The sequence below is a fragment of the Mytilus galloprovincialis genome, chromosome 7, assembly GCF_965363235.1.
Source record: "Mytilus galloprovincialis chromosome 7, xbMytGall1.hap1.1, whole genome shotgun sequence".
Classification (NCBI taxonomy): Eukaryota; Metazoa; Mollusca; class Bivalvia; order Mytilida; family Mytilidae; genus Mytilus; species Mytilus galloprovincialis.
In genome coordinates this window covers 45,083,695-45,111,653 of record NC_134844.1, presented here as the reverse complement: position 1 = coordinate 45,111,653, position 27,959 = coordinate 45,083,695, and the positions used below count along the sequence as shown (strand labels likewise).

The 27,959-nt window shown below is 32.2% G+C and overlaps 1 protein-coding gene across 5 annotated transcripts; it reads left to right on the top strand.

The window, feature by feature from the left end:
- Positions 1–933: 933 nt before the first annotated feature.
- LOC143083097 (uncharacterized) lies at positions 934–27,959 on the top strand. 5 transcript variants are annotated; one of them, XM_076259315.1, is made up of 21 exons: positions 934–1,062; positions 3,704–3,924; positions 4,192–4,281; positions 4,884–5,184; positions 5,629–5,854; positions 6,610–6,703; positions 9,253–9,330; positions 10,030–10,178; positions 10,702–10,745; positions 12,087–12,192; positions 12,842–13,003; positions 14,313–14,457; positions 15,147–15,266; positions 16,632–16,683; positions 17,924–18,070; positions 18,572–18,697; positions 19,672–20,139; positions 20,491–20,607; positions 21,592–21,924; positions 24,507–24,557; positions 27,713–27,959. In XM_076259315.1, exons 1-21 carry the CDS (start codon positions 987–989, stop codon positions 27,811–27,813), a joined length of 3,207 nt encoding a protein of 1,068 aa, XP_076115430.1. In that variant the 5' UTR covers positions 934–986; the 3' UTR covers positions 27,814–27,959. The 5 variants fall into 5 exon arrangements, with proteins under 5 accessions (XP_076115430.1, XP_076115429.1, XP_076115428.1 ...); XM_076259314.1 differs by having other exon boundaries at positions 24,507–24,563; XM_076259313.1 differs by having other exon boundaries at positions 21,592–21,972.

Here is a 27,959-nt window from a genome sequence, read left to right as displayed (position 1 = left end):
CAATATACCGTTGTTTGGTGGGACAAGTGTATCATTTTAAAAGTACAAATAGCCATTCAAAACCTGTTCAATTGTATGAAAATGTGAAAATTCAGTATAAGTTTCTCTCATTTGAACATTAAAATATATGTAAAGGACATAACTTATCGGTATCCCGTTTAATCATTGACATGTGTGGTTCTTTTTTTTTTTTTTTTTTTTGTGTTGTTATTGCGGTTGCGTTGTTGCTGCTGCTTGAGTATGAAGCATAATCTAAACATGGGAAATTGCTCTTTTTGCTGCTACTGATATTGGTGGGTTTTTTTTTTTTTTTAAATTGTATGCTGTATCACAGGGGATAGGGGTTTAAATTCTCGGTCAGCGTTTTATACCCCTGTGCAGTTAAATTAATGGGATATATACTATATTATACTGGAATGTACTAATATCAACATTTATTGCCATTCTGATCTTCGTTTTAACTCACTGCGGATATGGAGCATATACTTTTTTATGATAAACAAATTATTAGCATTGTAAACTCAAGGTCTTTCTATATCGGGAACCAGTATAGCATGTAATGAACTACCATGACTTATATTATATATGATATCTGACGTTAAAAAAGGACTTTTGAACGCATCAGGATTTTACAGCACCAAACTTCCCCCAATATTGTCTTCCGGACTTGTCCTTCATATACTATGACATTGGAAAAAAACAGACAAACCTTAACGACCGAACAATGGGTCGATTGATGTATTCTTTAGTACAATTGTACTTTAAAATTGAATTAATAATCAGGATATATTTTAATGTTTTTAGACCTAGAAAAAAAACCTACAAATACAGTCATTTGTAGTAGTGGGACATTCGGTGTTTTTTGTGACGCGAAAGTTGTAGGTGGGCGTGGCGTAGGAACATCGTCATTCTGAATCATGACAATGATTGAAGTGTATATAAATAATATACAATAAAACATCTTTATCTTTTGTTTTAACTATACAATGGTGATTTGGGATTACTTTATTCTATCTGCAATATGTATTTTTTACTCTCTTGCTCAGGGGACAAACAACGAAGGTAAAATCAAACTTCAATTTCATTAACCTTTTTTCAAGTCTTATTTTTTTTTGTCATGTGGTTTTGAGGTCAATAAGCTTAATCGTGTAGTTATAATTCATTTTCTGATATATTTTTGTTTCTATATTTACGTTTTGGTTTATCTTTTGATTTAAGTCTTTTTCGTTTAATTTGACTTAATATTAAGTTTTTGTATATGTCATTTTGTGTTATTTGTCGCAGTAGTTCAAGCAAGGTATTAGAACCGATTCATCTTTTAAATTAATATAAAAAAGAAGATGTGGTATGATTGCCAAAGAGACAAATCTCCACAAGAGAACACAATGACACAGAAATTAACAGCTATAGGTCACAGTACGGCCTTCAACAATGAGCAAAACCCACACCGCATAGTCAGCTATAAAAGGCCCAGAAATTACAATGTAAAACAATTCAAACAAGAAAACTAACGGTCAGTGTTATAAAAGTACAACATCAGAACAAACTATAACCTCATATCTGATAAGAAATGTTGGAACCGTAGTTTCTGTTTGTCTTTGTCTCCTCTGTTTATTTGATTGAGCCATACATATCCTTCTTTCACATGCAGTTTCAAAGAATTAATGTTATTAAATTATTATTTTTCGCTTCAACGAAAACATATGTAACTGAGGAGATCGATTGGTGTTTACCTTTATTTAAATGATCTGAATTATATATACATTTGTTTCAACAATTTCAATTTTCAAACTTATAACTGTTATGAAATTAAAGTATTGGTGCCATAAACCAAAGTTTAGATTGTTTGGTTACACTGTCATGGTCCTTTTTGTTCCAATGCTCAAAAAGTTTAATTTATTAGGATTCTGATCATAAATAGTTATCAAAGGAACAGTACATTATAATTTAGTACGCCTGACGCGCGTTTCGTCTACATAAGACTCATCAGTGACGCTCATATCAAAATAAAATGTTATGTCTCGAAAGTGCCCGGTGAAGGTTATTCCAGAATAGTATAAGCATATCTAATGAAAAAACAATTCTATAATTCTGTTCGTCCAAAGCGCTATTTATCTTCATCATAAACGCTCAAATCAAAACATTTGAAAGCCAAGATTGTATAAGACCAAAACATGTGACGAGCTATATATATTATGACCAGAAGGGACCTAAAAATAGCAAAACTGTATTTACGTCATGTTTGTCCGAGGAAGTAGGAACCTTAGTTTATTTATTACTTTTGATAAGTCAACGGAAGTTGTATTCTATGTTGGAGGGGTTTTTTTTCGGTGAAAAAGGGGGGGGGAGAAATATTATATTTTTTCCAAATATTTCTAGAAAAACATATGACAAAAATAAAGTATTTTTTGAGCCATTATACAGTATCTTAGGAGACTAATCAGTATTAATTCTTCATATGTACATATGTCAATAAAGTGTTTTTTTGGTTAAACATTGTCACATTAAGTCATTATAAACGTCATCAATGATAGATGATAATAGCACCTTGAATAAGACTTTTAATTGCTGTGTAATACTTGTATGTCAAATAAATGATAGTGTATATCAAAATAATCAACAATTATAGATATAGAATGGGTCCCTCTTTTAAGGTGTATATACGGACTCAGGACATTTTAGCCAAATATATGACTAATAGGGAATATTGTAGTGCACACATTATAGCCCATTTTACCGCATGATTTATCCGTTCACCTGTATTTTCGATAGCCAGTTTTAACCCGAATTTTTTGGTTTTAATAAAAACTGAAAACAACGCTTTATAAATGTCATACATACCTTAATCTAGACAAAATAATAATAATAAGGAAAAGTTCGTATCACAATGTTTATCAACAGTGTTTAAATAGGTGTAAATCACTGAAAAGTCCATCACGTACGTTCAATATAATATCATCATAGATACCATGATTGAAATTATGTATATGTGCCAGACGTGCGTTTTGTCTATAAAGACTCATCAGTGACGCTCGAAAAAAAAGTTAGAAAGGCCAAACAAAGTACAAAGTTGAAGAGCATTGAGGTCCAAAAATTCCTAAAAGTTTTGCCAAATGCAATGGGACATTTATTGATTTTTTTGATATTGTGTTTTGTATACGTTTGTTTATCTCTTGGTCTTTATGACCATGGTCTTCTCAGTTTATTTTCATCTGACGAGTTTAAATGTCCCTTTGGCATCTTTTGCATGTCTTCTGTTTGTAACAAAGAAACGAACAAATTATAAGCAACAATACAAAAACATTTTTTGTTTTTGTAACGAAACATACAGTAACATTAACGAAAGAGATAAAACATCTCAAACTATTACTTTTTTGTGTGATTTGGCATTCACATGACCTTTTATATTCAACGTTTTTTTATGAATTATTGGAATACAATAAATATAACAATAAAGTCGTAAAGATGCCAGAAAAAAAATTGACAGACGTGCGTTTCGTCAACAAAAGACTCATCAGTGACGCTCGAATAAAAAAATGTTAGAAAGGTCAAATAAAGTACGAAATGGAAAACAGTATAGTTCTTCTATATAGTTTTTTTTTTTTGTGTGATTTCTAAGTTTGTCTGTTTTATTTATATTAAATTTTTATATATAATTGTGTAAAAAAGTTCACTAAAATTATGTCTGTTTTAACATTTGTAGAAATGGTAGATATTGCTGCAATGGACACCAATAATACGGAACTTATCAAAGGAATGCCTGAAACGTTACGTTTTACGCTAAATACTATGACCAATAGAACACCCATTGTTCTGAATTTGAAACGTAAGAAATCGGTAAAAGAAAACAGTTTTGTGTTCGTTGTACGTCGGGATAAGAACGGGAAAATGGTACTAGTGAAGGAAAATATTCCAGTCAAACGAGTAAGTTTGCTTAAACTCGGTACTCTTGATTTTTTTTTAGAGAATCTATCTTTTAGTTATTCAAATGACAACTCAAAATTCTTTAAAATATACATAAATGAGAAGAAGCTAAAACGTGCTCATGACAATCATGAAAAAAATAAATCACTTACTAGTATAAGAATTTTGGGTTTAAATTTCCATATTGAAGCACAGTAAAATTTATTTATCATGCTTCATTCCAAATTTTGAATAATAAACTCTACTTGAATGATTATTTTGTAACAGAATGTTGGACTTTATCAAGATAAGAAAACTGGTGCAGCTTTTACAGTCCAATGTGAAGGCTTAGAACATGGACGTTGTAATCCAGTATTGGTAAGTAGATAAAAAGAGATCTTTAACGAAAAAAATATATTTGTATTAATTAAGGTTTATCCTGCTTTCAAATAGTTATACATTAAAAGAAACGCCGTGGTTTATTTCAAAAAGAAAAATATGATTATTTTTATCCATCGTGGCGATTTTGGGTACTTTTCAATAACATTTTGTGCAAAGAGTTCAAAAAGAGCATGGACATTCTTAAAGTGATTGAGAGGTTTTTTATCCCGCAAAATGAGAGTAATGAATAGTTTAAAGCCGAGGCAAGGAATTCTGTTATCGTGATAAGCAGTTGACATTTTGTGCTCAATTAGTTGCGTCGATTCGTTCGAAATAAATTTCACAATCCACTATTACGTTGTTTTACTAGTATATTCAAAATCACAATTCATTGTTTTGTTTTGTTCTTTTTGTTCATTTTGTTCTACTTGTTTTTTGTTCTTTTTGTTCATTTTGTTCTACTTGTTTTTTTGTTCTTTTAGTTTTTACTTTTTTTTGTTGTTTTTTTTTTTTTTTTTTTTTTGTTTGTTTTTTGTTTTGTTTTGTTTTGTTTTGGTTGTTTAATTCTTTTCTATATTGTTATATTTCCTCATTTATAGTTTGGCAGTATACATATTGACAATGTTGAGTACGATTTATCGGAAATATCGACAGCTGATATGTCACCCACTACAACTACCAGTTCAGTAGCGAGACGAAAGAGGCGTGCCAATAAAAAAGAGGACAAACATAAAGAGAAAAAAGAAAAGAAACAAGCCAAGAAAGAGAGAAAAGAACAGAAACGGCTCGAAAAGCAAGAGAAAAAAGAAGCAAAAAAGCAACACAAAATGAAAAGAAGAGTATACAAACTGACAAAACGGAGAAATAACAAATGGTTTGATGACGATTTAAAAATATTTGGTATGACTTTTTATCTCATACATACATTTATTTAAAGTTCCTTATTTACTTTTTCATCACTTATTACTTTGTAAGTAATATTGTGCTTACCTATATATCGACGAATTTTTATCAAAACAGTAAGTACACCGTACGTACTCCTTAGTCTTTCAGAATTTGACTGATTTATCCTTACATGTTATAGGGAAAAGACTATCTCTAAACTTTAAAGATGCATAGACACTGCAATTTGATTTACCATCAAATTCTCTTTTATACACATGAGAAGGAATTAAAAGGATGCATAAAATTATGATGAAAAAGGGGAATGTGTCAAAGAGACAACAACCCGATCAAATAGCAGACACACAGTTACTCATTTCCAAAAACTTTTTTGGTATGATGTTGATTTGTTGTTTTTTTTTAAACAAATGATGTGCAAGTGAGATTTTTTTTTTTTCACAGACAACCCTGTAAGCAATAACAACATTATCAAAAAGGAGACCAGTAGACCACTTGGTAGAGCTATGCCGTTAAGGATGACTGAAAACATTGTTGATATTTCGAAAGAGAAACTTCCGGTACTGGGACGTACAGTTGTATCTTCAAGTCGATCACGTGTAAATGTTGCAGCAGACGACACTTACAATGTTGAACTTCTTTTAGTGATTGATCATTCCATTTATATGAGGTAAAATTGATATAGAACTAAAATTTTGGGACCAGTATTTTAAAGTTACTTTCTGAAAATACAAGCTGATATATGATAACGACAGCACTTTCTATTTTTCGTGAGTCCGAAAAGTACTTTTCAGGATTTGCCTCCATTAGTAACGCCTAAACCGAAATCTTTGAAAGCCATGGATATGAAATTTGATATGTTAAAATTTGTAGTTATTTTCGGATTTGTCAAGTAAAATGTTTTCGTAAAAAATCCTTTCACTTTATATTATCCCCCATTGTATCGCGAGAAAACTGATGATGGCTTCACCTTTCTTGTTTGTTTTTATGCACGTTCATTTATAACATCTTTTGAAATATTCGCAAATGATATTACACTTACCATCTGTTTAATGTAATTTATTATGCAATTGGGTTCAGTATGCAACGTTCCTTTAAACTTTTTGAAGCACAAATTACACCCATAACTGCATAAGAAGGTCGAAGGCAAAACAATTAATACTTAAAGGAAATTGCACAACATTGGACTCGATGTCTACTATTTTATCTCCTCATATTTCAGCAGCATAAATTTAACTTCTTTTGATGTCGCGTGGGTTTGAATCCTTTATTTGGTTTTAGCAAATTATATGCAACATGATCGTAAGGGGTAAATCGTTTAAAGGTCTTGTAAATGTTGTACAATTACTTTCATTAGTTCTGTTTCGTCTCTGTTGATTTTATGTTTTACGTTGGCATAGAATTATGTTCATATTATAATTTCAGAGAATATAATGCAATCAACGACCCTACTGTTTTTAATAAAGATATGGAAGCAAAATCGAGAATTCGACAATATTTTGGCCACACTGTAAATGGAGTGAGTAACTTATCTATGTTATGATACTGTTATAAGAATATATCAAAGTGATATTGCTACGTCGACAACAAACTGACATTAATGTCATGGCAAAAAATCGAGAATAAATACCGGCAAAAGACAAACAACAGTCTACAAAACACAATAGATTTGAATAACACCTAAGAGATATTCAAACTGATAAATCAAAGACAAACTGACAACACCATTAAAAAAAACGAAAAACGACGAAGATACAAACAAAAGTATTCAAAAATTCACAACAAACAAAACTGAAAACTGAGCTTCACGATCTCCAAAACGTTTGGTGATCGCATATGCTCTGGAATGGTTAAAAAATCATACACCACATGTGAGCATTACAAGATTTTATAGTTGCTGCAAACTTTATACGAATCATTTGCTTTTTTTAGCTCACCTGGCCCGAAGGGCCAAGTGAGCTTTTCTCATCACTTGGCAGCCGGCGTCCGTCGTCGTCCTGCGTCGTTAACTTTTACAAAAATCTTCTCCTCTGAAACTACTGGGCCAAATTTAACCAAACTTGACCACAATCATCATTGGAGTATCTAGTTTAAAAAATGTGTTCGGTGACCCATCCAACCAACCAAGATGGCCGCTATGGCTAAAAATAGAACATAGGGGTTAAATGAAGATTTTGGCTTATAACTCTGAAACCAAAGCATTTAGAGCAAATCTGACATGGGGGTAAAATTGTTTATCAGGTCAAGATCTATCTGCCCTCAAATTTTCAGATGAATCCGACAACCCGTTGTTGGGTTGCTGCCCCTGAATTGGTAATTTTAGGGAATTTTTGCTGTTTTTGGTTATTATCTTGAATATTATTATAGATAGAGATAAACTGTAAACAGCAATAATGTTCAGCAAAGTAAGATTTACAAATAAGTCAACATGACCAAAATGGTCAGTTGACCCCTTTAGGAGTTATTTACCTTTATAGTCAATTTTTAACCATTTTTCGTAAAGATTAGTAATCTTTTATAAAAATCTCCTCTGAAACTACTGGGCCAAATTAATCCAAACTTAGCCACAATCATCTTTGGGGTATCTAGTTTAAAAAAATGTGTGGCGTGACCTGGCCAACCAACCAAGATGGCCGCCATGGCTAAAAATAGAACATAGGGTTAAAATGCAGTTTTTGGCTTATAACTCAAAAATCAAAGCATTTAGAGCAAATCTGACGAAGTGAAAGTGTTTATCAGGTCAAGATGTATCTGCCCTGAAATTTTCAGATGAATCAGACAACTGGTTGTTGGGTTGCTGCCCCTGAATTGGTAATTTTAAGGAAATTTTGCTGTTTTTGGTTATTATCTTGAATATTATTATAGATAGAGATAAACTGTTTACAGTAATAATGTGCAGCAAAGTTAGATCTACAAATAAGTCAACATGACCAAAATGGTCAGTTGACCCCTTTAGGAGTTATTGCCCTTTATAGTCAATTTTTAACCATTTTTCGTAAATCTTAGTAATCTTTTACAAAAATCTTCTCCTCTGAAACTACTGGGCCAAATTAATCCAAACTTGGCCACAATCATCTTTGGGGTATCTAGTTTAAAAAATGTGTGGCGTGACCCGGCCATCCAACCAAGATGGCCGCCATGGCTAAAAATAGAACATAGGGGTAAAATGCAGTTTTTGGCTTATAACTCAAAAACCAAAGCATTTAGAGCAAATCTGACGTGAGTAAAATTGTTTATCAGGTCAAAATCTATCTGCCCTGAAATTTTCAGATGAATCGGACAACCTGTTGTTGGGTTGCTGCCCCTAAATTGGTAATTTTCAGGAAATTTTACTGTTTTGGGTTATAATCTTGAATATTATTATAGATAAAGATAAACTTTAAGCAGCAATAATGTACAGCAAAGTAAGATTTACAAACAAGTCAACATGACTGAAATGGTCAATTGACACCCTAAGGAGTTATTGTCCTTTATAGTCAATTTTTAACAATTTTTATAAAATTTGTAAATTTTTACGAACATTTTCCACTGAAACTACTGGGCCAAGTTCATTATAGATAGAGATAACTGTAAGCAGCAAGAATGTTCAGTAAAGTAAGACGTACACATCACCATCACCAAAACACAATTTTGTCATGAAGCCAGCTGCTTCCTTTGTTTAATATTCACATAGACCAAGGTGAGCGACACAGGCTCTTTAGAGCCTCTAGTTATATTTAATAATAACACTTGAGGTGTTATTACAATTAAGTACGCCAATCCTATAATCCCGTTTTCCTATTTATATAAACACATATCTTCTTACATATATACCGGTATCTATTATTAGCTTTTACTTAGTTTCAATGTGAAACTGACGATACTCTTGAGTTCTGACGCATTTATTATTTTTTTCGAAATACATAGGAAAACCTTTTTTTTTCGTTTCATACATTTTAAACATTTCAAACATACATTTTACTACAAACATAATGTCATTAGGTTCATTTGTATGTAATGTACATAGTGTAACGAATACATCAATGAAGTATATAAATTACCTGTTAATGACATTAATTTTCATTTTAGATGAATTTACGATATGACAACATAGAAACAAACAAGTTTCACATCAATGTGGCTGTGTCCGGATATATCATTGCTGATGTAAGAATAATTAAAAGTGGTGGTGTATACGGGGGTGTTATTTTAAAAGAAAATTTTCACTTGCACACAAAGTACTTCTTGTAATTAAAATAAATAGTTATTTTTATCAAATACCTCTTCACACACCTTTGTCTTGATGATTTACAGCCGTTTTCGTTACTTTATATTTTTTTTCTCTATTGTACATCATTTGGTGTTGATAACTGTGTCCTTTGATACGATAATTTACGAATTAAAACTCGAAGGCTACTAAGATATTACATTTTGAAGGTCAAATTATAATATCTATGTCTATTTTGGTACCCCTGTGCAGGGACTTTCTATACTAAGGTTAAAATAGACCATGCCCTGTGTTATATTGAGATTGTGTCTTATCGTCGATACCTCAATCTCCCTTTACATACGAGAAACAATATATGAAGACAGAATGTGTATAGGTGATTATTTGAACAAAATAATACAATGACTTTACTGTACTGGTGTATCGCGCCTAATTAAATAAATGTCTATTTACATTAGTTTCGCTTTATTTTGGTGAGAAATATAAAAAGGAAAATACATGTCATCAATGCGAATTTTTCAAAAAAAGTTATTCAATGAACATAACTTAGAAAAACATTTCAACCTCAATTGTGCAATCAAAAAATGATCTTAAGCGTAATAAGTTTATCATAGCACTATTGTTTGTTCCCTTCATAGAAACCAGACATTGCTGTATGGACAGCTAAACGAACAGCCGGTAATCCCAGAGATTTGGTCGACTCGGACGACGCGCTCGATCTGTTACGTTCTTGGAGAATGGAGGTGTCACAGCTACCAGAGCATGACCATCTGATGTTGTTCACTGCGTATGTTTTGTTATTTTTTTACCATTATAACATGAGAGTCTAGCTGGGGTCTTCATTTCTGTTTTTAAAGATTTTTCTATTACAAAGAGTGGACTGTACTATTTCCTTATTTTGGGGACACCATTTTGTATCTGCAACTTCTTCTATACATTTACAATCTTTGGAAAATTTCTCACAATGTTATCCAAGTTATTCTAATGCGTACCTCCTGATTTTTTAAGATCATGTTTCCTTCAGAAAATTATTTGCACACAACAGAACACATAAATTTAAATTCCCTTTTTGGTCCTAAACCCCTTATCAGAATAATATGTACTTTTCTCAGAAAATTCGGTCATATAATGCAAAAGTTCACGTCTTGGTTTGCTTTTGATCCCAATTACTATTTGAGTTTTTACCATATCATGGCATTGCAATAGGTGGATTATCATTTTGTAAGTTTGGCTTACATCTCCTCTTGTTTAATCTTCGTTTACTAATTTGTCTTTTCTATTCATGAATGATTTTCCATATTCCATTTTAGGCATGATCTGTACCGTTACAGAACCACTGACAATAAAGTTACAGGTATGTAGTTTTAATATCTTATTTTTTTCCCCAATGAACGATACAGTGGGTCATGTCAGCAGGTGTTTAGCTGACCACATAAATCCTTCTGTACGGTGCATAGTTAAGTTGCTGTACACAAAAACTTTATTTGCATACTCGTTTATTACCCAAAAAGTTTCAAGGAATGAGTAATCACAGGTGATTTATGATTTGTAACTATTACGTTTGCCCTGTATTAGGTTTCTTTCAGATAAAACATGTAAATGTCTCAACAACTGTATCGAAGTTGAAAGTTGGTGTTGACATTCACAACTATTTGCGCATGCACATGTTAATTGCTCTGATTAGAATATCAAAGTTGTTTTATAAATGGGAAAAAAATCGATGCGAAAATTCCTTGGGAGCAGGAATTTCGAATGTTTAGAAATGTACATTTAATATTGATAAAGCAAAACAAAGATTTTCGTTACTGTGTAAGGTCAAAATCGATCATGCCCGCTTGGTTAGTACCTATATCCGTTGTACTGATGATACACAGTGGTCAGTAAAACAACACATCCCGAAGAGAAAATAATTTGAGCATGCAGTAAAAAAAATAATCCTTTAATTAATGCACCAGTTTTGATAGATCAGAAGTTGTACTTCTTGGGACACAAATTGCGAGAAGTTTTGTGATTTTCATGTTTGTGTCTTTGTTCAAAGTAATTATTGGCAAAGTATTTTTGTTTTAATAGTAAAGTATCCTTTAATAAAGGGTGAAAAGGAAAATTTATTGTCAGTCACAAGAAACATTTTTTAATATAACATGTATAATATTATCAGATTTGGTAAGGTATTTGTTTTAATTAAATTCGATATATACATGTATTGTATTTATCATGCTAATGATACTAAGCATAATAAATTTTCCCAAGTTTCCACATTTTGCAGTTGTCGATGCATGGAAACATTTTTTAGTTTTAGCTGTACAAGAGAGACAGAAGACAGTAAAGGGATATTCTCACTCATTAGACGGAAACAAACTAGCAACGCTATGGGAAAAAATACGAGCTACAGTCTTCAAAACACAACAAAAACAACTAAAGACCGAATTAGCTGTGAAGCTTGATGATAACTAGAATTATAAAAGTTCTGTCACATACACCCAGATGTATTCATACATCCTTCCTTGTTCCAACTCTCGCTTCTAAACACTCCTAGTGATTGTCATCCCGAAATATTGTTAATCCCGAAAAGTGGATCGGGTTAATTGCAGAAAAAACGATACATTTTGCTTTTTTTCGAATATTGAATAATTATTCTGTTTTCATTTCTTTGTTATGGTCGTGCATTCTCAATGATAAAGCATTTATTTTTCAGGCCTTGCATCATTTAAAGCTATGTGTTCCGCGAGTAGTGTCTCTATAGTGGAGGATAATGGTGTCCATGGCAGCATAAGTACTGGTACCCACGAGTTAGCACACAGGTACGGAAACTAGTTTATTTAATATAATGTACTGTCATGCAATATACAATATTGATACCGTTAATGTTCGATGTACACCCATGTCATCAAAGTAAATTTTATAATTAAACGCATGTTTCAAACAACGAAATTTTGCTTTTTAACGAGACCTCAGAATTACAGATTTAAAGCAAAGCAGGTATTCTTATGCAATTACTTTTTTAAATAGAAACTGATACTGTAAATACTCATTACATTTTACTATCACCCCTAAGGTGACTGGGATTGAAATATTATCACTTTGGGCTACTTCCGACCGGCAGTAAAACGATTGTCATTGTTGGAAGTACGTTTGGTTATGCGGGATATTTTAGTACGCAGCAACATTCGGTCACAATAGAGACTTTAAATTCGATTGCTCGTGTAGAGAAAGTGTCACATTCTCTGCAAACTGAGAATCCTTGCAACAAATGTTTGAGGAGTCCTTGGTGGCCTGTTGCAAGGCAAACTTCTGTCACTATACAATATACCCTAGTTTTCCTGTGGCAGTCCAAATTTTCTCGACCTAAATCCTATGTATTGTTCATTTGTTTTTTGAACATGCATGAAATATTTGCCACTGGGTGTTTAGCAAAATAATCAATCAATCAACTAAACTATCTATTTACAGTCTCGGAGCCAGACACGACGGAAGTGGAACAAATATCTGTTCATCTAGTTCCCAATACATCATGGCCGGCACAGGAGGAGTTACAGGGAACGGGAATGAACTGAATCCATGGAAGTTTTCTCCTTGTTCAATTGACGAACTTTACTCGTTTCTCTCTGGTCTGTAAGTAAATACTGCTTTAATAAGGAAAACAAACTATGAGGTTGGTTTGTTTTTTTTAATTTTCATAGCATATTATATTAATGATGCTACATACACTGCTTAGTCTGCCGTTCAATCGTTTTTCTAAACGTTTATCAATACATTTAGGAGCAAATATCTATGGGTTTTATCTTCAATTTTATACAATTTTAAATTCCCATTTGTAAATTAAGATAACTTGTCTGCGTTATGGTGAAGAATATTGTTCATTTTTTTATCAACTAATTACATATTTCTGTATAATTTGTGTTACGTAAGAATTACATAAATGTCGTAATATCCTAAATCAAACGTCTTTCAACGTGAACATATGGCTTATGTCAGTTAAAAAATACTAATAAATATGTCACAAGTTTAAAAACAGAGATTGAAGTAGACAATAATTGATTAAAAAAAACAAATTAATATTTGGTGTATCTCCACGTCTGTTTTTCGTGTATCAACCTTTTTCCGATTGTTGAAGCTCATTTTATCTTACCGATTGAATTAGCAAATACCAAAGCATTAGTTCTGTAGTATACAGCTTTTTTTAGAAATTACATTTCAAAATATTCTCAGAAAACCGGTGTTTTATTTTTTTTCGCTCTTATGGTACGATGCATCTTCGCTAGCTAAGGATTACGATCCACTCCCGTTCTCTGGTGGATCGTAACCCTTGGCTAGCGAAGATGGGTACGATGAGTCTGCTTCTAATTTTGCAAATTTTATGATATTTCTTTTTAAGATTTCTTGAGGTGTGCTCTTAATTTTCTCAAACATGAACATGTAGTCCATTGCTTGTTCTCTGTTCAAATTGTTAAATTGGTTCCCCTAACACCTAACGCTAAAAAGATAAAATAAGAACGTGAATTATTCTAGTTGTATTGTAACTTCATTCTTTGTAATTTGCGGACTATCAAAGCTTAGCTTAGCGGTATGAACTTTATAAAAAAGAAGATGTGGTATGATTGCCAATGAGATAACTGTCAATAAGTGACCAAAATGACACAGACATTAACAACTATAGGTCACCGTACGGCCTTCAACAATGAGTAAAGCCCATACCGCATAGTCAGCTATAAAAGGTCCTGATAAGACAATGTAAAATAATCCATATTTATATAAAAAAAAATTGTTGAATATTCAATACGATGACATGTAGTTGGTTGCATTCTTTTTGTCTTTAAGCGGTTATCCCTCTTTCTAAATATAAATCATGCTACATCTCCTGTTATTCTTTGATGTTATACATTTGAATATATCAGATTATTGAATGAATATTTCATTTTAGCGGACCAGGTAGTTGTTTATCCGATGAAGCACTGATTTATGATATGGACGAATTTAATGAAGTGACTCGTAATGAAATCGGACAGATTTATGATGCAAACGAACAATGTAGACAACGTGCTGGCAAAAACTCTTTTTATGGTTGGGTAAGTTATTTTGTATGTGCATTCTTATATGCAAAATCAACTACTACTTTTGTGTTATAAGAATAAAGAGATATGGTTAGATCTCCAATGAGACAACTTTCTATCAAAGTGCAAATGAAGTGGATGTAAGCTAATATAGGCAACTGTACGTCCTTAAAAATGAGAAAACCCCATACTGTATAGCCGGCTATAAAATATCCCGACATGAATAAAATGAAAGAATTCAATTAAGAATACTTATGACCAGATTTTTAATAATTAATTCCTCACAATTTTGAATTAAAGCTACTTAAGGTTTCGAGAGAATAAGTCAAGAAAAAAAACAAAGTGGCATAGAAAAACCATAATCCATAATCCATATCAAGATGCACATAAAAGTTTCGCTTTAAATTTGAATTTTAAGATCATTTCGACTTGTAACACAGTAGTTTTAGATGATACATTTAAATCAATTTCCTTGAAATACTTGTATACATACTTGATCAAAGCAAGGGTTTGAACGGATCGCAAACGACAATGATAACACAATATTGAAAGGTTGGCCATCAAGAAATATCAAAGTCTAAATACTATATATTACCATAATATGTCATCTCACTATGCATAAAAATTCATTACTTCATATATCTAGTGTGCATTTAGAAACCAGGATGCTAGCTATTCTTTATACATGATAAACTACATTTTAGGGTGGTGGTCTTGGAGAGTTCACAGATATTTGTACATCAATGGCATGTAAAAGTGAAACATCAAAGAATAGTTATCTTATATATACAGCAGCTAGAGGAACGTCTTGTGGGAATCAGAAAGTATGTTTGTTTTCGGAATTGCAGAAACTATATAATTTAATCATTGCATATACAATAATGTAATAAAATAGTATATTATACATTTGTACAAAGTACTACAAAAGCGCTGACAAAGAACGCAAATATACATTGCATAAGGCTTGTTATAAGAAATGTGAAGTAAGAACTATTCGCCTTTTTGGAGTACACACAAGAGCATACTTGCACGTTTTGGTTGGATGCGCATAGACCACTCTACCTTTCCTATATAGTGTTTTGTGACTTTTCCATGTCATTTTTTTTCTGTTTGTCTTCATTGACTATGATGTTTAATTGTTCATTATGTATTTTCCCACTATTTACATACTAACCTTCTTTTGGTCCTTTTGGGGGTTTTAGCTATTCAAAGTTTTATACGATTTTCGACATTTTTTACCTAGAACATCATTTAATAGATGTTAATTGTAAAAAATGCACATGTATTAAAATTGACAGGTTAATGTTTGTTTACTTTAAAGATATTTTTATGCCCCACCTACGATAGTAGAGGGGCATTATGTTTTCTGGTCTGTGGCTCCCTTCGTTCGTTCGTCCGTCCGTCTGTGCGTCCGTCCGTTCAGGTTAAAGTTTTTGGTCAAGGTAGTTTTTGATGAAGCTGAAGTCCAATCAACTTGAAACTTAGTACACTTGTTGCTTATGATATGATCTTTCTAATTTTAAAGCCAAATTAGACTTTTGACCCCAATTTCACGGTCCACTGAACATAGAAAATGAAAGTTGGAGTTTCAGGTTAAAGATTTTGGTCAAGGTAGTTTTTGATGAAGCTGAAGTCCAATCAACTTGAAACTTAATACACTTGTTACTTATGATATGATCTTTATAATTTTAAAGCCAAATTAGACTTTTGATCCCAATTTCACGGTCCACTGAACATAGAAAATGAAAGTGGGAATTTCAGGTTAAAGTTTTTGGTCAAGGTAGTTTTTGATAAAATTGAAGTCGAATCAACTTGAAACTTAGTACATATGTTCCCTATAGTATAATCTTTTTTATTTTAATGCCAAATTAGATTATTACCCAATTTCACGGTCCATGGAACATGGAAAAGGATAGTGCGAGTGGGGCATCCGTGTACTTTGGACACATTCTTGTTTCAAAATAGATTGACTTGAATTGGGCAAAAGGCCAAACCTACAATTGCAGCTCATCTCCACACTACTACCGTTAATGCTAGTATACAATCTACGAGTATCTTGCTTCCGACGCATGGAATTTATAACGGGTTGTTTTCATTTTTTACAAATGTCCGATGTTTATATAGAATATTAACATTATAGACATTGTTAAAGTTAAACTTATCCAATTATTATTATTTTGTGATTACAGTGGTGTTTAAATGGTTTGTGTTCAAGTGACCGGGATGCTCCCGAAAAGGATGGTAATAATTTTCTCAACAATTATATATATTTAGCAATTACAAAACTCATCAATATATTTCAATCTTTATGTAAAAAAAAACATAGAAATAAGTGTCAACGTTTATTTATGCAATATTATGCTTAAAACCACAAATAACTTTAAAACAAAAACGCTGAGAAAGAACGCAAATATACTTTGGCTTGGTGAGATAGCAGACGTTTAGAAAATTATTATAAACTATTGTAAATCAAGTGTATCAAAATTACAAAATATGAAATATGCTGCCCTTTTTATTTACCCTGGAAAATTGGAATTGGTGTACTATGAGGGGCCCCTAAGTTTGCATTGATGGACTGCTTTATAGGGTCTTGTACATTGGGTATTTAAAAGAATAAAGTGTGTTAGTGTAAGATTTAAAACAAAAAGAGAAAACACAAACATCAACATAAAAACAATCAGTGAAACACAATTGAAATAACATAATGTTTGTATCTTTATTGAGTGCAAAAATAACATAGATTATGTTTATTTGAGAAGCAACAAAGATATATAAGCCATTGCAAGTTAAAACAAAACAGGGCTTGTATGTATAAAACCACGTAAGTTAGATATCCAATCGTTTTCTAATTTATCGCAGGAGTTATGGAAAAATCCATCTTTCGGAACACATCTTAACTTTAGTAGTTTAATGCATATTAGCCCGGATCTTTATTAATACAAATGTGTACACACGCAGGTAATTTCCCCTTGAGAATTTAATTTCCCAAAACGAATTAAAATTCTTTTTTTTATGTGTGAATCATTTTGTTGCTTTGCGTCATTTTCAACCAAGAATGCATGTACAGATAAAGTCTACATTATATTTCCAATGTTAAAATGTATAAAAATTGAAATTATAATTATCTAGTACAAATAAGTACTGTTTATGTATTTTCGCGGTTTACAATTAGTTCCGTGATTTTTTTTTTATCCTATTTTGTAATTAAACTTGACATTAATTACGTCATAAAGGAAATGAGGCTTCTGAACTTTCATGTTCACGAATACTAGCTGTTTCGAAATATTGAAGTTTGCGAATATCGTACTGAGATTAAGATCTCAACCAATCAAAATACTGGATTTGGTGTTACGAGTAACAAAAATAAAACATGAATATTTAAAAAAAAATAATGTTTGTGTGTGTGTGTAATTAGATAATTTATTTTTCATGAATTTATAAAAATTGATATAATAATATAAATATTTTTTATCATTTCTAGAAAAGTGTGTTCACGGAGACTCACAAAAGTTATTTGATGGACAAACATGTCCACAGCTGATAAGTGATGATCCCAGTAAATGTTACGAGAAATATTACAGAGAATTCTGTTGTCAGACCTGTAAAAATATTGCTAAGCCGACACCAGGTTTGTATGTAGTATGTTAAAGTATTCGTAGCAAATAGTAAAATCACAAACATTCTGAGGAAAAGTAAAAACGGAAAGTCCCTAATCAAATGGCAAAATCAAAAGTTCAAATATATCAAACAAATGAATAACAACTGTCATATTCCCAACTTGGTACAGACATTTCCTTGTGTAGAAAATGATGGATTAAATCTGGTTGTATAGCTAGCTAAACCCCTCACTTGTATGAATGTCGCATCAAATTCATTTACATTGACAACAATGTGTGAACAAAACAAACATAATATTATAGGTAAAATGACACAAATAGGATTATAGCAGTCAACATTGTGTTTTAATCGAAATCAATTACTGTAAATGATAAAAACACTACCTTTAACTTTTTGTGACTGGTTAAAATGCGAAAAAATTGTACATAGAATGAGTTGAGTGCACTACACATGCTACATGGATTCACAACATGATATTCATATCATTGATAATAGTATTTGTTGGTTTTAGGTTGTGAGTTTGGAGATAAGAACAGCTTTTGTTCGACTACATCTAAGCGGCCACATTTATGCTACAGTCAAAGGAATTCCGAGATTTGCTGTGATAGCTGCCAGGCGTTAAACACGGGTTACCAAGGTAATCTATATATTTACTAAAAAAAAGGTAAACCGGAAATTCGGAAACATCAGCATTGTTTCAATGGACATAAGTGAATCTACCGCGTGTTTATTATCAGTCTGGAAAAAGCATGATCATTAAGTGTATCATTTTGTCTCATTGCAAGAAGGAATGATAAGGAACTTGTGCAGAGAGAACGTTATTTAGAACTTTAATGCCACCATAATGGTCACCTCGGCCATAGTCTTGCAGCAATTTTATATCCCACCTACAATAGTAGAGGGGCATTATGTTTTCTGGTCTGTGGGTCCGTTTGTCCGGTCGTCTTTCTGTCCCGCTTCAGGTTAAAGTTTTTGGTCAAGTTAGTTTTTGATGAAGTTGAAGTCCAATCAGCTTGAAACTTAGTATACATGTTTCCTACGATATGATTTTTTTAATTTAAATGCCAAATTAGTGTTTTTTATCCCTATTTCACAGTCCAATAAACATAGAAAACGATAGTGCGAGTGGGGCATGGTGATCATCCGTGTACTATGGACACAATTTTATTTTGTTCTGCGCCAAAACTTTACTGAAATTATTTTATCATGCAACTACAATAGCTGATAAAATATATGTTAACTAATAATGTGACTTGTGAACAACTTTGTATTATTCCTCTTACACAATTTGTAAAATAATCTAACATTTATCATCATGTTAAACCCAATTGAACTTACCTTTCAACGATCGGATGTGAGATTAAACTAATTAATATGATAGGAACAAAATAAATCGATTTCCGAGTTGTTGGAAAGCAAAAAAAGAGTAGCATCAAGGGTAAGCTTTGGTAACAGTTTGTTTAGTAATAATGGGTTGTAACTGCTAAAATAAAATATCACAATGCACATAACTGCATGTTCTTTCATCTCATTTACTTGTGTACATCTCCATCCCCTTTGGCAGAGGGAAAATAGAAGTCATTTAGTAATCTAAAATACTATTTTTATCAGGATGTGAATATGGAGATAAAGTTCATGAGGTAGTTGGAGGTACATGTTACAAATGGAGATGTTCAGGAAATCCAGATTACCAGAAGAGCTGTTGTAAAACATGTGGTATTATCCCCGACACTCCAATAGTTCCAAGAACGACACAGAAACCAAAAATTGTCCCAGCAACAACAAAACAGACTATACAACCTACTCGACCTCCACCACCGCCCGTACAGACCAGACCACCACCGCCACCTGTACGGACCGATCCTCCACCGCCTCCTGTACAGACCAGACCTCCAATAAAGACTAAACCTCCACCTCCACCTTCACGTATTCCTACGCCATCCGGAGAGTTGTGTGTAAGAGCTGATGGCGTATTTAGATCTATGACATGTAGTGTGGTGGCTAAGTGGATTTCCGATATATGTCAGGTTTCTGTATTACAAGATGCGTGTTGCGAACCATGTGCAACTAGAACTATAGGTAAGTTTAGATATTTTTATGTTTTATATTTTTAACATCTTGTCCGATTCAAACGGTGATGTGATCGTTACATCTCAAATTAACATTTCAAACCATATTGAAAATGAAAGTACATGGTATGAGTGCCAATGAGATAACTATCTACCAAAGTTCAAATGCATTACATGTATTGCCTCCTTAGTAAATAGTATTGTCGGTATTGCTTTCATTCCCCTTATACTTTTCTTTGCTTTGCATACAATTGATAATGCAGATTTCTGAATATAGACGGCAAACTGTTTTTCTATTTTTTATGAGTAATTGAAGGCAATGACAACATGGATAAATGGTAATCTTTCTTCTATATTTCAGCTAATGATTGCCAGGACACTGACACATGTTCTAATGTGAAACCTATAAACTGCTATGATAATTTTGTTAGGGACAAATGTTGTGCCACTTGTAAATCATTTGAAACTGGAGATCAAGGTAAATATTTTTTTTAAATATATGACAGGAAGAAAACGAAATTTATTATTGCAATTATGGTTGTACAATATTTGATAAACTCTAACACAGTAATTGACGAAGTAATTAATTTGACAATACATTAGTTAATAAGAAAACGCCTTCACTAGTTACTTATCAATATCAAACGTTTAACGCAGTTTCCTCGATTAACGTCGCAGACACTTATCTCAGGAAAAAAGATATGTATCTTAATATAACACAAGGTACTTAACTCGCATTTTAGAAAAATGTCAGTCGGTGGCGAAATTCCGTTGTATGCCGATTTCTCAGTTGTCAACCCTACTAACACGTGTTATGTCGTAAACCTAAATTGATTTATCTTCACAATGGTGTATAACATCCCTACTTTTGTTGTCGGAATCACCCGAAGCATTCCTACCCAAGTATGTCAATCGTAATTACTTCATTTATCGACGCAAAATTGGAAATAAACGTCTCGCAGTAAAAAGTATTTTCCCACTCTCTTTATATATCTCGGTTTTTTATATCTCGGTTTTTCAGAGACAATTACCTGTGATTAACGTTCATTATAAGAGCATTCGAAGTATATACTTGAAACACTTAAAATAAAATTCGTGTATGTGTCTGTAAGCTCGTGTTTATAGTAAGTCACAGTATTGTTCCTTAGTGCACCTAAGATCACTCCGAGTGTTCATGTTTGATGGGGTTCGTATTGCCAGATCTGTTTTTATGTGGTTTTGTCAACTGTTTTAGTCTGTTTGTCTTTTTCTTTTCTTACCATGCCGTTGTCAGTTTTATTTTCAACTTATGCATTTGAATGTCTCTTTGTAACTCTTCGCCTCTCTCCTTGTAAAACACTAAACCAAACATTTGTTCAATATTTACACCCCCATACTCCATATTTTAAGATTAAAGGTTTTTTTTCGTTTGATAATTTCCTAGCCTAGTACCTTTGATAACTATTCTATATTCTATTTACAGGCTGTATGTACGGAGATAAATCCAGTAGCTGTACCAGATATGTGTTTTTATGGCCAGATTATATATGTTCTAGACATCCAGATAAGTGTTGTAGTTCGTGTAAAAATAGATCGCAACGTAGGGCAACATTGACTATACTGTCCAGGAGAATGGAAAACAACATTGCAAACGTCTTGGAAACTCCTCCAACTAAAACTCCATTTGTTACATCAGTTGACATTAATAATAACATTGATACTTCAGTAGCTTCAATAGACCAACCTACAAGAGGAGATCAAATACCTATCAAAAAGGAAAAAAAGAAGAAAGACAAAGGAAAAAAGCAAAAGAAAGGTAAAAAGAAACACGAGAAAAAGCATAAGAAAAGAAAAGATAAGAAAGGTAAAAACAAGGTGTGAAAAGATGCAAAAGTTCGTCTTTTTGCTGATTCATTAGCATTTCACCTTGACCGCTTATCATGCAAGCAATACACGCATTTCATTTGTATTTTTATAGTCTTTTTTATGTTTTATATAAAATAAAATCATTATGCTTTTCATGCTAGTTTTGTTCATTGGAGCCTTTTTTTACATTTTGTACCATGATGTAGTTGTGTCGCTTATCATGCATCCATTAGTACATGTTCCATTCCTTTAAATGCATTGCTGCTTTGCATATTATCAGAAAATATCAAGTGAGAGCACACTCTATAGAAGTCTCTACTACAGCCAATATGGTTTCAAAATATTTAAACAATATTATTTGCAGTTTTTTCGGCTATATGGATATAAATATGTTATATGTATTAGTTTGCCTGTTGACCAAAATCATATATAGATACTTGGATGGAGTGAAAAATACTGAGCCTACTTCACGCCTGCCTTTTTAAGAAAAATCCTGTCAATCTTAACTCCCATTTATTTGTATTGTAGACCTGTCATGTAATGTTGTCATTTTAATGTTATAATTAAAATTGCCATTAAAGCGGTGGGTTGGCATGCCACAAACCCACCATTTTTTTTCTTAAAATGCCCTGTACCAAGTCAGGAAAATGGCCATTGGCATATTAAGGTTCGTTGCTGTGTGTGTTACATTTTAATGTTGTATTCTGTTGTGTCGTAGTTCTCTTATATTTGATACGTTTTAGTATGTAACCCGGACTTTTTTTTTCTCTATCGATTTATGAATTTCGAACAGCGGTATACTATTGTTGCCTTTATTTAACTGTAGCGGGATTCTAGCAGCGCCTACATATGGTTCATATAACTCCGAGTTGATACAATATTCACGATCGAGCTTGTATTAACTATCTTAAATTACTTAAGTGAGGGTTCTCGCTTAAAAGGAAGCACTTAAACCAAGGGTTCAAAAGGATGTAGTCGAACAGACGCAATAACGATATCGTTCATCATTACTGAATATTTGTTTTACAAATGACGATCGTGGATATGCTCCAATTGACGTACACAGTTCTCTTGTCCTTGAACGTGACTTCATCGAATTTTCCTTAAATGAACAACCTGCAATGTTGTATAACTGTTTAGGAGAAATTTATATTGACTTTTGTTTTGGTCTTTATAATTTCGTTTCAAAAAGGTGGTCGAGTTTTTCTTGAAATTTCCTGCAAAAAAGAAATCCTCCACAAAAGACAAATGATATAGACACTATAATCAAATGATTTAACATGCACATTACAAATTGAATTATGTTGTTGCAATTTGCGTCCATTCTTATTGTCAAGATCAGGGCTTTCGCTCATAAAACTTTAATCAGTACTCAGAAAACAAAATCTATGCTCGAAAGAACAAATCCAGTGTTTTCATTGTTTGATTCCTAAATCTTCGTATAAATATCGTACTCAAAAGTTTTATGACCTCAAAGCTAGATGTCGATGAATTAATTTTAAATACCTGCCTTTTTAACAGGATTTTTTTGTGACAAAAATGTCGGTTATTGATTTGGGGATGTACGTAACTCATGAACCGTTCAACCAAAGCTTTAAAAAATTTAATATGTTGTTACTGACAACAAAATGGAGGTCAAGTTTGATATTGATGATTTTCACTTTAACCGTGCATCAGTTATTGTTCTTGTAATATTGAAAAATGCCAGGACACGGATAAATATTAATAAATCCGGTTTGCTAGCGCTGTCGCTCTGACAGCCTCTTGTTAGAACTATTACAGTCTTTATTGAATTAACAACTATATTGTAACCTCAATTCGGAAACACTTAGCAATTTTAAAGTGACTAAAATCCATTTACAATGCAGTTACAAAATAATGAACGGTTAACTATAAAGTTAATGATAGTAAACTACAATTTAAGTTTAAATATATCAAATCTACAGTATGAGTATCAAAATTGACCGGCGCAAACATAATCAAGAGCTCTGCTGGGGATCAAGTTTGATATTGGTGATTTTCACTTTAACCGTGCATCAGTTATTGTTCTTGGAATATTGAAAAATGCAAGGACACGGACAAATATTAATAAATCCGGTTTGCTGTCGCTCTGACATGCCTCTTGTTAGAACTATTACAGTCTTTATTGAATTAACAACTATATTGTAACCTCAATTCGGAAACACTTAGCAATTTTAAAGTGACGAAAATCCATTTACAATGCAGTTACAAAATAATGAACGGTTAACTATAAAATTAATGATAGTAAACTACAATTTAAGTTTAAATAAATCAAATCTACAGTATGAGTGTCAAAATTGACCGGCGCAAATATAATCATAAGAGCTCTGCTGGAGGGATTATATTGGTTGAAGAGTGATACGGTTTATTATATTGGAAAAGCCATTGGTTGTATTAAACATATATCTTACATATTTTTTACTAAATTTACTAAGAAAATGATAAATATGAATTACATTATTATCATAACATAAAGAGTATTTATTATTATAATAATATTTTTTTGTACAGAAAAAGACAATGACAATTTCAAAGACAAGCATCATAAGAAAAAAGGAAAAGGTAAAGGTAGATATAGAAAACATTGGCATAGAAAAGGCGGGAAATGGAGAAGGCACTATCATGGTTGATGTTACATTTGTGTTTAGTGTGGACAATCACAAAATAACATGTCATTGTTGTGTGAAAAGAGATCTTAACGTTTGATAGTTACTACTCTTAGTTGTGTGTTGCATGGGATTGGTGGTTGTTTATTAATGTAGATTATTTTATTATCCTTAAAACGTGTGCCATAAATAAAAAAATATTAATTGTTTAGTTTTTTCATTTACAATATGACCCAGTGAATGTCTTTCTCCCTTAGTTGCTCTATATAATATTTAACATTTTAATTATTGTTTTGTAATACAATTGTCGTGTGCTCTAGAATGGTTATGTCAAACCTGCACCATGTGTGTTATTAGTCTAATTTTTTTCAAAAAGAAAACCATTGTTTGACAGTTCTTGTTGAGTTACATGTGTAAATGCATAACCTCACCAAAATCACATCAAATAATCGATAGCCAGTTATTCGGAAAATCTAACCGGTCGAACTACTGATAGATAAAGGCAACAGTAGCTTACCGGTGTTCAAATGTCATAAACCGATTGAGAGACAAATCCAGGTAACACGTACACCAAAACCAAGGGAAAATAAAACTCATAAAAGTGCTAATATAACTCTCAGAAGTGATTATACAATACATAAAAAAAAATGATAAAACACACAGAGGTATTAAAAAATCACACAAGTGTGCCAACAAAACAAATAGCAATTATAACACTAAAAACATGGCAATAAAAAACACAGAAACGCAGATATAACGCGATAAAACATATAGCAATACTATTAAAACACAGAAGTGCTGATAAAACAAAAACAAAATGAAGCTGATAAACAAACAATAGTGTTGATTAAACACTGCATTGCTTTTAAAACAAAAACAGAAGATTGATAATATACACAAATATTATGATAAATACTCATGCGTAAAATAATCAAAATAGCAGATAAAACAGCTTCATATAGTTACTTTTCACGCATGTGCTTTTGGAATGATGTTTCATACATACAAAACAATCGAAAATTCTATCCATGCAATTATGCATATCAAATTGCATAATTTGAATTGGTCTATGATATACACAACTGTAAAACTAATTACTCAGATATGATCATGAACTGTGCGCCTCTCCTTGTCGACTTCTTTTTATTTTCATTTGAATAGGAGTTCCTTCAGAAACTTGTAGAAAACAAGAAGATCAAAGAAGCCACGTCATTTAATTTCACCTTCAGATATATTGATGATGTTCTTTCCGTGAACAATCTAACTTTTTCTAATTGGGTTTATTAACATATCCCCCAGATCTAGAAATTAAAGAATCAGCAGACACGGCTTTCTCCGCTCATTTTTAGACACCGTCATCTCAGTATCATAATCTTTGACAAACTAGAGGATATTAATTTTGAAATTATCATTTCACCCACCTAAGTAACAATATGCCAACTTAACCTGCATATGGGATATACATTTTCCAACTTACTGGTATTTAAGAGCTTGCAGTTGCTACTCAGACTTTGCAAAACGTCACCAATATCTGATCAGAAAGTTGATGAGCCAGGGGTATGTCAATGACCGCCTCGTCCTTTTTCTAGAAAAGTTCATCAGAAGATACCTAGACCTTCTTGGTAAATATTCTTGATCAACTTCACAAATAAAACACAATTGACCTGAACTATAGGTACTTAGTACTGACGTTGTTTATCATCTCAATTAAGTGTTAATAGTATTCTTTTATCTGTGTTTTTGGTTATTACTTTTACTGTTAAGTATATTTTTGTGTGATATTCCTTTGACAAGGCTCCGTTCTAACATGTATACATCCCGTCATTGTGTAATTATGATATAGACGAAAATTTGTAGTTTTTTTTTTGCTTAAGTATTTTGAGTGTATGCCTTTTTGTGTTTACTTGTTACATTTTGTGTGTTTTTATAGTGATTTAAAAGATTATTACACAATGTTGACTGCTGTTTCCCTTTTTTTTACATTTTTATGTCTGTTCGTTTAGCAATATTTAGTTTACACATTGTTGTTTATATAATAGCATCTTAGGCGACTAACATAAAGTGAGAGGTTTAGCTAGCTATAAAACCAGGTTTAATCCACCATTTTCTACATTAGAAAATGCCTGTTCCAAGTCAAGTATATGATAGTTGCTATCCATACGTGTGATGTGTTTGAGCTTTTGATTTTGCCATTTGATTATTGGCTTTCCGTTTTGACTGTTCATCGGAGTTCAGTATTTTTGTGATTTTACTTTTTAGTTGTTCGTTTAGCTTTGCGGCAATATTTGTAGGTGATTCGATGCAGCTGATGTGAAAATAGTCTCTAAAAATATGTTTATTCTCTTCGCCTACAACGATGATGTATGTGTGGACAGTAATTGATTCATTAAAGTCATATGGACCTCAAATAAAAAAGAATATGCATATGTTTTTATAACAAAATGGATAGTTGTCATTATTAAACTTATGTAAATAGAAAATTCTTTAATTTGCCCACATTTAAAAGAAGTTTACTTTTTTATAATTGCTTGCTTCCAGGAAGCAATTTGCTGACATGTTTTCCGTTTTCAAAGTGACCTTAGCGTGACCCTATCTCGTAAAAATCCGGAGATCGCAATACGCATGGATCTGTCACTGAAATAAACTATAATCTAATTGTACATGTTCCACACTTTCCCAATATCTATGCTTCTTTGTTGATTGTTTACTATAAGGCACTTCATAACAGACAGAGAGATGATATATACATGCATTGGTTCAAGAATTATTTAAATATTATTTTTCACCAGTCACTCGTTTTATATGACTTTAAGAAAAATGATGGAAGACGACTTTATATCTTCTTGTGAAAAAAGGCATGTTTATAAGTTTTTATGTATGAGGAAATACCAACATTTATTTTATTTTAAACTCGCTTTATATCCTTGTATTATTTTGTTTTGTTTTGTTCATAGCGTACAGTATATGAATCATATTATCAATTTCTTTTTGAAAATTTAATTCTGCTTAGTGTTTTGACTATCAAATTGTATGAACTTTTTAATTTATGGCTTGTCCATATTAAAATCAGATCCAAATTTTATTCTTTATTTTTTTTTTATTTCTTTGCAGATACTCAAAAGTCAATTGTGTGGCATATAAAAGTGTTTAGAAGACCCAGAGTTCGACGCATATATCTAAATCCCAGACCTGTTATTTTTAGACTTATCTAAAACTTCACTACTAGATGTGAAATATTCACTTTATGCATGTAACGTTCTTTTGATTTGAATTATCCATTTGTTTGTACATAATGATGAATGACTTTTTCGTGACGATCATATCCTTTAAAATTTGCAGAATAGATTTCAGCCCTAAA

Excerpts from the sequence above, each read along its gene's own strand:
- LOC143083097 (XM_076259312.1), top strand. The coding sequence starts at position 987 with ATGGTGATTTGGGATTACTTTATTCTATCTGCAATATGTATTTTTTAC. Across the intron at positions 6,704-9,252 it reads TTGGCCACACTGTAAATGGA|ATGAATTTACGATATGACAA; the intron begins GTGAGTAACTTA and ends TTTTCATTTTAG. Across the intron at positions 18,698-19,671 it reads GTTAAACACGGGTTACCAAG|GATGTGAATATGGAGATAAA; the intron begins GTAATCTATATA and ends TATTTTTATCAG.